This window comes from Camellia sinensis, chromosome 5 (genome assembly GCF_055761805.1).
Source record: "Camellia sinensis isolate YWXY chromosome 5, ASM5576180v1, whole genome shotgun sequence".
NCBI classification, from domain to species: domain Eukaryota; kingdom Viridiplantae; phylum Streptophyta; class Magnoliopsida; order Ericales; family Theaceae; genus Camellia; species Camellia sinensis.
The window spans coordinates 139070764-139084777 of record NC_138965.1 but is presented as its reverse complement, the minus strand read 5'-3'; the positions used below and the strand labels follow the sequence as shown (position 1 = coordinate 139084777).

Here is a 14014-nt window from a genome sequence, read left to right as displayed (position 1 = left end):
GCTGTTTTCAGATATCTTAAGGCCGATGGGCCTCTCCAGATTGCAGAAGCTTTCCCTATTTGGCCGGACCCTGTCAGGTGTAGCGGCTATTTGGTATGCAAAATTGGAAGACTCCGTTAAGAAGAACTGGGAAGAGATGGCTGAGGCCTTCGTGGCTCAATACTCTTATAATACACAGATCGAGATCACAACTCGTGATCTCGAGACGACTAGACAGGAGCCAAATGAGAGCTTTAGATCGGGAATTGATTTTCAAATACCGTCTTCTCTCCGTCGGGGTATTTTTCGAGGAAAAACCGCTCAAATCGAGGTCGGGATCGGGGATCCCCGTCGGGTTAATTTCAAATTGCCATCCCTAAAGGCTATTTTAGCCTTTTACTTGTGGATATCGAGGGCATTATTAGTTCTGCACAAAATAAATGACAAAATGGGAAATGAATCCTACTTGTTGACCTCAACAGATTCCTTAAGGAAATAGAGGAAATTCTACTTGCACAACACTTTTAGCTCCTTACACTTCTCATTTTAATTTATTTTTTGGCAAATTTCACTTTACCCCCGTGATTTGGGCCGAGTGCAGATTATCCCTGATATTCGGAAATCACTACATAACTCCCATGTGGTTTATGGACCAAAATAAACCGTTAGTTTTTCTGTCTAAGATAACGGGCTGTGTGAGTCACACACCTATATAGAGAGTATGTATACTTTTAGGATGAAAATGCCCTTTATACATCTTCAAATTTACCAAAGAATGCCATTGTTGAACTTTCTTTTCCTTCACCCTCATCTTCATCTTCATCTTTTTCTTCTTCTTCTCTCTCTCTCTCTCTCTCTTTATTTTATTCTTTATAATGTTTCCCAACCAAAGATATATATCTATATATATGTATGCATGTATGTATGAATGTATATATGTATATAAACGGTGAACTTTCTCTTCCTTTACCCTCATCTTCATCTTCATCTTCATCTTCATCTTCTTCTTTCTCTCTCTCTCTCTCTCTCTCTTTCTCTCTCTTTTTAATTTTTTTTTATGATGTTTCACAATCAAAGATATATATATATATATATATATATATATATATATATGTATGTATGTATATACATAGTGAAGAATATATATATATATATATATATATATGCACAGTAAATCAAAGAATATAATTTTAAATTTCTGATTCAAAATTGGGTTTGAATAATTTTAGCGAACTATGATTGTTTTGTCTGGGAAAAATAACCCTCAATTCCATCCAAATTAGTACCTTCGCACATCAGCCACCACCAAACCATCACCACCATACCATATTTTGTTACAACTATTCTTTCATTCATGGGGTACACATTCCCCACCCTACTACTCATATTTTTTTCCTTTTTCTTTTCCCCTCACATTTTTTTTTTGTTTCTCTTTTGTGAGAAGGTTAGATGGCTTGGTTTTTTTTTTTGTTTTTATATGAAAGACCAAGCTCATAATGGGGTGATTTATTTGTTTCCATAAGCTCCATCCCTCTTGGAGTCCTTGTATCGTATATGCTTTTTACTTTCGAAGGAACAAGATGAATTCAAACAAGAAAGGTTTCACAACTATCCTTATTGTTGTTGCAGAGGTCTGATGATGTTTATCACACCATAATTCAGATTTTGAGTTTGTTAGCTACTTCGGCACTAGCCTGAGTTTTTGCTAGTTCAGGTCCGGTATCAATTTTTGCTTTATGTGTTTTGGGTGTGGAATCGGCAATGGTTTTTACTTGTTATCGCTGTTGTTTGGGTTGTGTGCTTCTGTGTGCAACTTTTGTATCAGAGTGCTACAAAAGTGTTAGACATCGTTGGCGGATCCATGCCTTTGAGTTAGCCGGCATGGTCACCAGAATAGGGAGATGGTAGCTTCATGTCGAGGTGTGATACATGGCGTGTGGGTCAACTTCTAGATATGATGAAGAAAAAGTTTGGACAATAAAATGTGAGTTTCATATGTATATATGTATATGTGTGTATAAAATGTGGGTATAGAGAAAGAAGAAAAGAGAGAGAGAGAGAGAGAGAGAGAGAGAGAGAAGAATGGTATAATTGTCAATTTATAACTTCTGTTAACAGAAGTTAATGTGCATTTTGATCCATAAATCACATGGGGGTTATGTGGTGATTTTTGAATGTCAGGGGATAAACCGCACCTGGCTCAAACCACAAGGGTAAAGTGAAGTTTGCCCTATTTTTTTTATTACATTTTTATCCTTTTGTAAAATTACTATTAAAGACAAGTCTCAAACCTACGGGTAATTCTATTTCAACCTCCCAAATTTTCTTAGTATATACCATTTACTCAGTAGACACCAAACACAATCTTGACTTTCTTATTTTTGCTCAATGCACACTATTAATTTTCAAAAATTCAAAAAATATGCCCATCTTCCTCAAACTTACTTTCCACATAAAGAGAAAACCCAGATACAAAAGCCAATTCTAAACTCTCAGATCAGACCAACCATTAATGTCTCTCAATCAACTCAAACAAAAACCCTTGTTCACCTTCATGCCCTGGTAAAAAATCTTTGCATTGCCATCACTTTTCACCAAAACCCTGATTGGAAGGACTCGAGCTTTTGAGGAACTTCACAACCCATGTGTGTAAAGCCAATTGAAATCCATATTAAATTCAAGAGAGCCCCTTTGCTTACTCTGTTCCACTGATAAATAAAGGGGTGTTGATACAACATATTGATATCACTTTTCTCTACTTTCTTTTTTACAAATTAACAAGCCCTTTTTTATCAAAAAAATTACATTAACTGAACTGAAAAAAAGCACGATAGCAAATAGTATAAGCAAGTAAACAGTTTAAGATTTTGTTATAACAGAGAAAGTTCAAAATTGAAGAGAGAGAGAGAGAGAGAGGGTTTTAACAATGCTTACAAAGGAAAGAACGCCAAGTTAGGATTCACTGGTTCACCTGCAGCTGGAGAGGAAAGAGGTGGTTGGTGTGTAGTAGATTTAGGATTTTGTCGGTACTTCACTTAAGGATAAAATTGTGATTCTTAAAAAATTTATTAAGTGTGTTAAGTAAGAAAACTTAGTATGTAGAAATAGAATTTTCCCAAACCTTCCCTCCATATTTCTCTTTACACCATTTTATCCTTTTATAAAATTACTGTTAAAGACAAAGCCTCAAACCTTCCCTTCATATTTCTCTTCACACCATTTCATCTTTCTTTTCATTATCCACCACCACCACCACTACTTTTCTCATCCATCAACCAACACCACCTAAGAACCATTCATTCTCTCCACCAAGCATGGCCACCCTTTTTCCCATCTCACTCTCTCCATCAATCTAAAAATCCAAATATATCAAGCTTACAGAATATATATATATAACAACAAACAAGCAAAAAAAGTAAAATTTTATATTTAAAATGTATATATAATCATTACAAATAAATAATATACAAGATTTATGTGTTTAAAAGATGTTTTGGTATTATTTTTTAAGGGAGATGTAATTAGAAAAATGGTGTAATAAGGTAGAATTATTGTGTAAATAGAATTATCCTTCCGTTAGCCTCACTAGTCAACTAATAGAGGGGAGAAACTGAGATTTAAAAATAAAAAAAAAAAAAATAAAAAATAAAAGTGAAAGGAAAGGGAGGTCAATGTCATTTTAAAAATCCCAAAGGAAGATTTCCAGAATTATAACAAACTTTGGAAGAGGTCAGTATAATTTACTCTTAATTTTTTTACTTTGACTAAGGCAGGGCAAATGTTATTGCGCATGACAATTTTGTCACTTTAAAAAATTACATTAAATCAAGTTAGTTCGAGCAAGTACAATAACCACGAGTATATTGTCATAGCCCTACCTTATTTTAATAAGAGTGAATTATATTAACGGTCCATATAGTTTAGAGCTTGTATCATTTTGGTCATTGATTTTTTAATTATGACATATTTGATTCTGAATTTTGAATATTGTTTTAAATAAGGACAATTGAAAATACTATTGAATTTTTCAAGGGCAAAATCGCCAATTTAATAAAATATAAATTAATTTGACAAAAATAAATGTCAAAAAATTATTTTTGAATTTTTAAAAATTATTTCTACCTATTAAAAATAAAATTATATAAAATTAATAAATCTTTTAGACATTTTTTTTTACCAAATTAATTTTTATTATGTATTTGGATGATGATCATGTAAAATTAATTTTTAAAAATTAATCATGTAATTTTTATCAATTTTACATAATTTTATTTTTAGTAGGTAGAAATAATTTTTAAAAATTTAAAATATTTTTTTGACATTTATTTTTATCAAATTAGTTTATATTTTATCAAATTAACGATTTTGTCCTTGAAATTAAGCAAGGGTTTGGTTATGGTGTGCAACTTACACCTTACACCTTATACCTTACACTTACACCTTACACTTACACCTTTTTGTAAAAAATTAAACCTTACACTTACACCTTTTTTGAGGTTGCACACCATGTGCAACCCACTTACACCTTACACCTTACACTTACACCTTACACTTACACCTTATACTTATACTTACACCTTACACTTACACTTTTTGTGTAAGTGGCACATGGTATGCACTTGCACACTTAAGAAAACTCCATTAAGCAATAGTATGTTCAATTGTCCTTATTTGGAACAAGATTCGAAATTCAGAATCAAATATGTCATAATTGAAAAGTTAGGAACTAAAGTGACACAAGCTCTAAATTATAGGGATTGTTAGTGTAATTTGCCCTTTTAACAATGATCTGGTTGAAATCCTATAATGGACACCCCAATCAGAAATCTTACAAGGCCTAGCTAGTATTGCTGGAGTAAGTGTACTGTTTGATCTCTTGAAGGATATGCGCAATCATATTTGGCTAGGGATGGGAAAGTTTGGGCGCTGGCAACGAATCATTTCTGAGAATCCCCCAAGTATGGCACACTACGTCTATTGTCATTTTTCCACTATTAACCTAAATCTGGTACACAAAGCATAATGCCACCAATAAAGTTTGTGTCAACATTTTGGCTATTAATCAAAATTTAATTTGTAACCATATTTAATTTACATGTTATGTAATAGTTCAAAGATATACAATAATAATTATTAATTCTATTAACAGTTTTTTTTCCAATATTTATTCATGCATTGCATGGGTTCAAGGCTAGTTATACATCACTTCCATTGCCTCTAGTGCTTAACACATCGAGGAATAATACAAATACAATAAGCAAAAAAAGAAAAAGATAAAGAAAATGGAATTTATGAATCAGGAAGGACTCAATTGCCAGTCAATTTCTAGGTGACTACAATTGATTAAATCTTTGACTCTATTTAGAGCTACTTGCCTGTGTTGCAACAGAAGAAGATGTTTACCCGTATCGTCATTTTTCCTTTTCCGGGGCAGTTTCCGCGAAAAACTTTTCCATTTTGATTCAAACTCACATGCTGCAATAGATTATGTTACAGGGAAGAGAGTTATAAGTTGCCCCATCGACTAAGCAACAGCATATGAATGAAAAAATATATCTTAGATAAAATAAAACCTCAAAAAAAAACAACATTAATCAGTGACTGTCTTATATTCAAATAGCAAAGTGCATACATTTCATCAGCAAGAGATGACGAAAAGAAACAAAATACATGCTTAAACAGTAGCTTACAATAACAGAAAAATATGTCATAAGCAAACTAACAAAGGTGGAACAGACAGGAAATACATTGAGAGTAATATAGATAAATATGATTGTCAGTAGCTTCAAAACTCTCAGAACAGTTAGCTGACAATATTCAGCTACCTATGAAGCACGGATACTTCAAAAAGGGTGACGTATCCGTATCGGATACTTATCGGATACCGATACTCCTCGGATACTCGCGGATACGTATCGGATACTTCTTAATTAATTTTTTATTAATTTTGAAGTATCGGATACTTAATTTTGAAGTATCGGATACTCGAAGTTACATATTACTTATAATATTTTGTTTAGTTCTTTGATAAAAGGAATATAGTGAGAGTTGAAGTAATAGAATTTGTCAAATTCATGTATCCTTGTTGTCTCTCTCACTTCTCTCTCGCTTTCTCACTCTCTCACGTTTCTTCTCTCTGCTCTCTTTCTTTTTTTGATGTTGGCATGTAAAGATGATGTTTAATTTGTATTTGCTTTTGCTTTTAATTTTGGATGTTTTATGAATGTTTGAAATTATAAATTATAAATTTTTTTAAAATTATAAATTTTTTTTTTACGAATGTATCCCCGCTGTACCCGTATCATACTTTTTCAAGTTTTGACATATCGCCATATCCACATCCCCATATCACCATATCCGTATCCGTGCTTCCTAGGCTATCATTGATGACTTAAAAAAGTCTATTTGCTGAAATTTTTATTTAAGAATGATTTTTTGGCTTTAGCTAAGGTCTTGTGATATTCACTGATGAAGGGGAACAAGTTGAAGCTATTGACCTTGAAGACTCTTAGTTTTATAGGAATCTTTCTTCTTTATCAAGTTGTCTTTTGCTTTAGGTTTTATTTTTATGCATACTGCATTACTAAAAATTGTTAAAATAATATTTTTTACGAACGTATCCCCGCCGTACCCGTATCCTAGTTTTTCAAATTTTGTCGTATCGCCGTATCCGTATCGTATCGTATCCGTATCCCGTATCTGTATCCGTGCTTCCTAGTCAGCTACGATAATTCCATAAATAAGTTGACCATGAAAACATTAGTTTGTTTTTGATAAATAAAAAAATAAAAAAAATCAATGGCTTTATTCAAATTATGTGGAGTCACTGTTTCATTGTTCATATTATCATGACTGGTCAATGGTATGAAATTTTGTAATTGCTAACAGAGATAGTGTTCTCCAAATGATTACTGAAAGCACCTGGTGACTGGCTATAATAGAATATATCAATGACCTCGATGACCATCAAAATATAAGTTTCTTGATAAAAGCCAATTGCTTTATTCAAATTATCTTGACTCACTCTTTCACTGTGTCATCACACTAGTCAATTGTATGAGTTCCTTAAGTGCAAACAGGGATTTTGGTTTCTGTTTGTGCAAAATTTACAAAGCTTTCAAGCTAGGAGGATGAGGTAGTTCAACAACTATTATATGGCAGGGTCGGATAGTGTATAGAAAAATATCCATGCAAGCACGTCAACAAAGCTCCACATTGAAAAGCAAACACCAAGTGAAGTCTCATGATTCTCTCTTATAATAGCATCTTCAAACCAGTTGGTTCAGCAGTCACTTTAGTAGGTGAAAAATCAGCGAAATTGTTGGATAAGTATTGGATAAGAAACTGTAGCAGAACAAGAGAAGCAAAATATGCTGAAACAAAATTGTTTTCGAGTGTCCAAGAGTCTATGAATTTAACTAAAGACTGTGCCACATAAGGCAATACATTGTATTTAATACCACACAGAAAAGCACAGTAACTAAATATTGCTATGTTACAGGCAATTGGATGATCTCCATAGAGACTAACAGAATGTTCTAACATAGAGTACAATCAAACAGTAAAGAGAATATAATCAAACAGTACATCAGCACTAACAAAGACATCAATTTATGTTTGTGTGTGTGTGTGTAAAAGTAACAAAGACTTCAATATAGTTGGAAAAAAATTCTGAAAACAGGAAATAGACTGGTTCTAGAAAATGGTTTGATCATCTGACATCCAGCAGCCTTGTAGAACAAGAACTCCGGCAACCATGGTAGTTGCCAGATATACTGAATTTTAGTTAAAGCAACTGAATGAATGAATGGAGCGATGACAACATGAATGTCAAGAGGTAGCAAGAATACTGTAATTGAGAGCTCTATAGACATCAAGGAGATTGGTAGTAGAAAGAGGTAGATATCAAATCCTTAAATATATGGCATTGAAATCTCAGACAATTTTAGCTAATATGTAAGTTTTTACAATTTGCAGTTTCCAATAGCATTGCAGAATTGATTATTAATCCATCATCTACATCTTTAAACTAGATAAATACCTTCACTTTGATCCTTAAATCCTTGAATGATGCATGCACAAACCCATGGCCTTCCTGCACAGGAAGCTTTTGCACCACCTTTCAGCTCACCATTATGTTGTCTGAGGCTATAAAAGAATAACCATCTTTTAGTAAAATTCTGCTATATCACACATCACGAGGATTACATCTCTTCCAATTATATAATAACTTAAAAAGATGAACATTTTTTTTTTCCTGGGGAACAAAAACATTGAGATTAAGATTCTCTTATGATGCTTCTTAGTGAGCATCAGTGATGTTTTATTATCTGTTCCCATCCTGCATGGACCGTCTGATCCTTAGTTTCATTTTCCTACACACTTAAACATTATAACATCTTTCTTCAATAATGTTATGCAAAGAACCGTGTCTAGTTACACCCGTTATTCTTTTTTTCTTTTTTTGAGCTATATGGGGTTATGAGAATGTTCCGTAGTGAAGATTTTCCTTGGAAGACTCAACTTGAAGCTTTGATAACTCATACATTTGCTTTGCATTAGCATCCTATGGAGAGTTTTATCTATATTACTCTTATTGGGCTTGTTTTGTTGAGATCTCGACCATAATTAATTTAGTTTTAGACAATATGTGCTATAGATTTGTTAATGGGATTACCATTAGAACTCAATCATAGACTTGTTTATTAGGCCCTATGCTTCTGGATAGATATGTTATGTGCACGTCACAGCAAAGCCTTGCAGGGGAATGCAAGGTCACATCATTTGAACAAGAGTGAGTTTTATTTAAGTAACTGGATTCTAGAGAGCTCAATGTTCGAACACGGCTTCGTTTGAATGCAATGCCTTCTATTTGGACAAATGAAGCACTTGTTTCATAACAGTGTGAATATTGTTCAGACACATATTCTTTGATATGCAACTTTGTGACATGTCTGGACTAGAATTCTTGTGATTTTTGGTTCCTTACTCACTTGGGATTTCTAAATGTATATATGAAATGTGTTAGGGTTACCCCCACGGCATTCAGAACATATTGAGCACATAGAATTTCTAGAGCGCTTCTTTATAGTCTAGAATTCTTGTTTCATAATCTTGAGAGATTTGCTAGGACTTGCGCATACAGACTTAGTGGCACGTGCATCAATCAAGCTTGGTGAAGCTTGCACGACTGTGTTCATGTGTTTGGTGCGGCTAGTGGAGATCCGGAGACATACAAGTGGCATTGGGCAGGTGAGGATGCAAATTGGACTATGAAACTACTTCAGGGTAGACAAAGTAGGATCTGCGTGTGTTGGATCTTGGAAAGCTTTGTCTTTGATCTGGGTTACTAGTGAGTTGTTTGCATCCATAGTTTTTTTCCCGAGTTAGGGTTTCCACATTATATCATGCTGCTCTCCCTTTCTATTACATTTGGTTCATTTAATTGGTTTATTAATTTTGGATTTAATCTGATAAATCAGTTGGATCAAATTAGGTGTACCAAATTTTGGATATCATTTGATGTATATCACAAATAAATTGGCACGAGACCTGAAAGGTGAGACCCTTTAAACCGCTGCATTTGTCTATTGTATGTACCGGAATTTGGTTACTCACCATAGCATTATTCATCTTTTATTTTTGTGTTGTAGATAAATAACAAATTCTAACATATCTTATACACACTCAGTTGACAAAATACATATCAACTTCTCATAGTCTTGCACCCCATAGTGCTTTCAGGGCAAACTGTTCACTTCTACATCCTACATTCTTAGTTGACAAATCACAAACACCCTATAGGCAGATATGTTCTTTCCACCCTAAGCTAGGATAGGACACAATATAAATCACAGAGAAGAGCTTGATTTTAAAGGAATTAATTAGAACATTATGCATAGAAAGCAAATGAGACCCCCCACCACATTTCCTAATTCCAAGTTTTTTACAATATTCATATTATTTTTTGATATAACTGTGTAATTATAAATTAAAATAATATTCTGGTTTCATATTATTCATGAACGTATCTACCCACCTACCATCAATTTGAGAAAGCACAAACTAAAATAATAAGTTTGAGCATTCATTCCATTATAAATCAAGACAGAGAAATAGTGAACAAGAATGTTCATCTGGCGTATAATTCACATTTCAAAGTAGTCAATTTTAATGATTTCTGGAGAGAGGAGTATATACCGGCGAGAGAAATTGGTGGTGACGCCAACATAAGTTTTGATGGGGATGTTGGTGGAAAGAATGAGGTATACGGACCATGAGTGCTCCTTGGATTGAGAACTCTTCGATGATGATGATGATGATGATGATGACGAAGAAGATTTTGATAGCTTACAGCTAAGATCATGATTAGGGTTGGGGTTAGGGTTAGGGTTAGGGTTATGATGGGGCTTCAAAGATCGGAATGTGGTTGATAGTTGCCTCGCCGACATTTGACTGGGCTTGGCTCTCTGGTCGGTTGGTTGTTGCTTTGGTTAGCATTTTAACGGTTAACAAAACCCCATCACATCACATCACATCAAACCAACTTTAACTTGGTTGGTTGTTTCTACCGTTGTGACTAAAAACTTCGCCTACAGACAAGTCATTATACAAAAAGAAATGACAAAAAATATTATTATATACACTCCGATGATAGCCACAAGTTTTAAGAAATTAATGCTCTAAAATCACTTGAACGTGACTGCAATTTTAAGTTTTACTCATAAAATTGTTCAGAGAAATTTCAAAATTATTTAAAAAAAAATTTAAATGACTTATTTTCTCTCACACAAATTTTAAAATTATTCAAAGAAATTTTTGTAATTTTGTTTTTTTAGAGAAATTTCAAAAATTAAACAATTTCAGTGAAATTTTTTTGACTTTTAGTCAGAAAATTCAGTGAAAATTTATTTATTTATTTTCTTTTCAAAATTTTATATTCATCATGATCTTATTTGATAGATCTTGACGAGACAATTTCAAAAATATAAATTTTACAAAATACGGAGTTTCAAATAAAAAATTATTAAATTTTAAAATTTTGAAACACATTTCAAAATATAATTGGTCTACAGTAAGAGAGAGAATTCATGGTACCAATCAGTGTGTTTGGTTTCAATTTTCTAAATTCAATTTTTTGAAAATTAAAGTTTTTTATTTTTCGTATTTTTTTGCTTTTAGTGAATATTTTCAATATTTTAAATAATTTTTTTTTTACTTTTTTATATGCACCTTACTTAGATGTATCTAAAGAGTAAAATATTTGTGAAAAATATTTTTAAAAATTAATAAATACACTAAAATATGAAAAACATGCTGAATCTTCATTTATTTATTTATTTTGTATTTTTTATATTTAGTGAATTTTTTTTATAAAAAAAACCACAAATATTATACTTTTTAAGTGTATTTATGTTAGATGTATCTAAAAAATTTAAAAATTGCTTAAAATATTAAAAAAATTAGTGAAACAAAAAACAAAATACAAAAAATGAAAAAATAAAATTTTCTAAAAAGTGAATTCTGGAAATGGAAACCAAACATTATCTTCATGGAATTTCAAATCTTAGGAACTTTTAAAAAAATTACTTAATATATTAAAAAATATTCAGTAAAAATAAAAAAATACGAAAACGAAAAGGTAGAATTTTTTTGAAAAGTGAATTATGAAAATAGAAACCAAACAGTATCTTTATGAAATTTCAAATCTTAAGAATTTTAACTATTAAACAAATTGTGGTTATCCTTCAACTCTTACACAAATATATAGAAGGATCCCTTATTTTAAAAATAATATAAATTTTTATTGATATTTTATTTATTTAATTTTTAAAAATTCAAATAAAACAAATTTTTATTTAATCTAGCCTAAAAAAATCTAAAATATTAAAGATAGATTTAGTATTTCTATTACTTAGTAAACATTTAAAAATGGTAAAATAGTCTATTCAGCATTTATCATTCTTCGTAATATTCCAATCAAATATTGAATTCAATAGAATAGTCATTTTCAGATATCTAATCCCATGAGAAAACAAATATGGATATACATCATGTTTAACAAAATAGTCCAGGGATTATATATCTCAGGATTAATAGTGCGATAGATTATAATTCATTTTTATCTAGTTCGTCCAAAACATGAAATCCATGTTCACCATATCGAGTAGTCCGTTGTTTGGTTGAAAAATTATAGGTTGGATTAATAATTCGATTGGACTGTTAGTTCCCCATATGTGGGACTATCCTATCCTGAGAGAGAGGTGGGATACACAATCCCTGGACAAGCTCTCCTCAAAATTAGCTAATAAAAAGATAATTTTTTCCTCCAAATATTTAGGACATGTTTGGTTTAGTTTTTTTTTTTTTTTGGTAAGCATGTTTGGTTTAGTTTTTAGAAACTAATTTTAATTTTTTTTTAAATAAAAAATTGGTTTCGTGAAAATAAAAATAAAAAATAATTTTAAAAATTGTCACTTCTGACATTTAATAACATGACTAAATAAATATATAATACACATCATTTTTAACCAAATAATCTAAAGACTATGTATCCCATGATTAATAATTTAATAAATTACAATCCCTTCTTATTCAACCCATTCCTTCTTATTCAATCCATCCAAACAATCATATCTTTAAAAGGCAACTCACATAGGATATAAATCTCTCTATTAAATAATTTCTAGACGATAGTTTTCTCTGCAACATTTTGATGTAATAATGAAGATGAGAATTATATTCTTAAGAGTTCTTACAAATGCATATTTAAGAACTGTATTTTTATACAAAATCACTTTACAAATTAACAAATTATTTAAAAAATTAGTCCCTATCTTGAAGTGGGTCGTGTTTCAAAATTTTTAAAAGAGATTAGTTCACAAAAAATCCTAAACACCCTTGGTAGTGCGCGCGCACACAAAAAGAAAAACAAAAAAACCATCATTTTTTTTTTTTAATTTGGTTTAACAAATTGAAAATTTCTATTTTTTAATGGAAAATTAAATGCATGTCCCATATGTTCCAAATTGAAATTTTTACTTTCCAAATTTTTAGATTGGGTTATATGATTAAATAAAAAAGAAACAATAGTTTGACAAGCACTTCTTTAGCAGCCATCATGTGAAATTTGTGAAATTTTTGATCGATCATGGAAGCCTCTATTTAAGAAATGAGTTGACTTTTTTATTTCTTTGGATATTTTATCTTGAGACTAAAAAATTTGATTTAGAAAAGATTTTTGACTTTTGTAATTTTTTTAACTTTTTTGTGAGAACAATAATATAATGATTATGAATTTGATGTGATATTTTATCTTATTTGACTAAAAAATTTATTTTTGTTTTTTGTGACTATTTTAGCCAAAATAGCCTACAAACCAACTTCCCAAACGGAAGCTAAGAGTTGATTTGGAATGTTCTAAAAAAGTATACTTTTTGACTTATTGACTTATATAGGTTAGGTTTAGGTTAGGTTTGATGTGATGTGTTAGAGAGGTGATGTGATTTAAATAAGATGATGTGACTTAAATAAAATAGTGACTTTTTAACTTTTTATATTATTTAATTTATACCAAACCAACCTTAAATCTCTTTCCCAAAGTCGAAACACCAAAAGGAGAAAAGATACAGAGACTCTCATACACATTCTCACCTCTATTTCATAATATCTCACCACTTCACTCACTTAAGCTATGATAGAGGTTTTGATCCATGCAAAAATACAAACGTAATAACCAAACCAAGACTCAAGTCTAATCAAATGAGATCGACTAAAAATACAAAAATAATATAGTATTTTTTTCACACTAAATAATTGCACCTGTTTAGATTTCTAAAAAAAATAAAAAAGTTTCTAAAAAAGCCAATCCCAAACAAAACCTACAATTAGAAAAGAAAATGCTAAGTCCAACTTTAATAACCGTGAAGATAGTCCTCACCTTCCATATTTGCTAGTCAATTTATGTAAGAGATGGATGTAAATACAAATTGTAAAACAGTTTTCTGACATACCCTTCATTACCTACCTATGCTGT

The 14014-nt window shown here is 31.3% G+C and overlaps 1 protein-coding gene and 1 long non-coding RNA gene across 3 annotated transcripts in view; both read right to left on the bottom strand.

Annotated features, from left to right (window-relative positions):
* LOC145790011 (uncharacterized) overlaps nt 1-3931 on the bottom strand; it is a 31244-nt gene extending 27313 nt beyond the window's left edge. The window contains exons 1-2 of one of the 2 annotated variants that reach the window (XR_014328565.1): nt 2914-3931; nt 2630-2687 (exon numbers count right to left, since the gene is read on the bottom strand). This is a non-coding gene — a long non-coding RNA (uncharacterized LOC145790011). Of the gene's footprint in view, nt 1-2629; nt 2688-2913 lie in introns of those variants that run through there. The other variant, XR_014328566.1, reaches the window with a different exon arrangement.
* A 1167-nt stretch (nt 3932-5098) lies between these two features.
* Nucleotides 5099-10650, bottom strand: LOC114290010 (Excinuclease ABC, C subunit, N-terminal). Its single transcript, XM_028233877.2, has 3 exons — nt 10180-10650; nt 8021-8127; nt 5099-5454 (listed from the first exon to the last, which is right to left on the bottom strand). The coding sequence occupies exons 1-3, from the start codon at nt 10428-10430 to the stop codon at nt 5276-5278; spliced, it is 537 nt and encodes a 178-aa protein (XP_028089678.2). The 5' UTR covers nt 10431-10650; the 3' UTR covers nt 5099-5275.
* Nucleotides 10651-14014: the final 3364 nt, after the last annotated feature.

What these genes read in the sequence shown, in the direction of transcription:
- LOC114290010 (XM_028233877.2), bottom strand. Translation starts at nt 10,430, where the DNA reads ATGTCGGCGAGGCAACTATCAACCACATTCCGATCTTTGAAGCCCCAT. An exon ending in ACCACCAATTTCTCTCGCCG is followed by an intron (nt 8,128 to 10,179) that starts GTATATACTCCT and finishes ATTCTTTTATAG; the next exon opens with CCTCAGACAACATAATGGTG. An exon ending in ATTTAAGGATCAAAGTGAAG is followed by an intron (nt 5,455 to 8,020) that starts GTATTTATCTAG and finishes AATCTATTGCAG; the next exon opens with CATGTGAGTTTGAATCAAAA.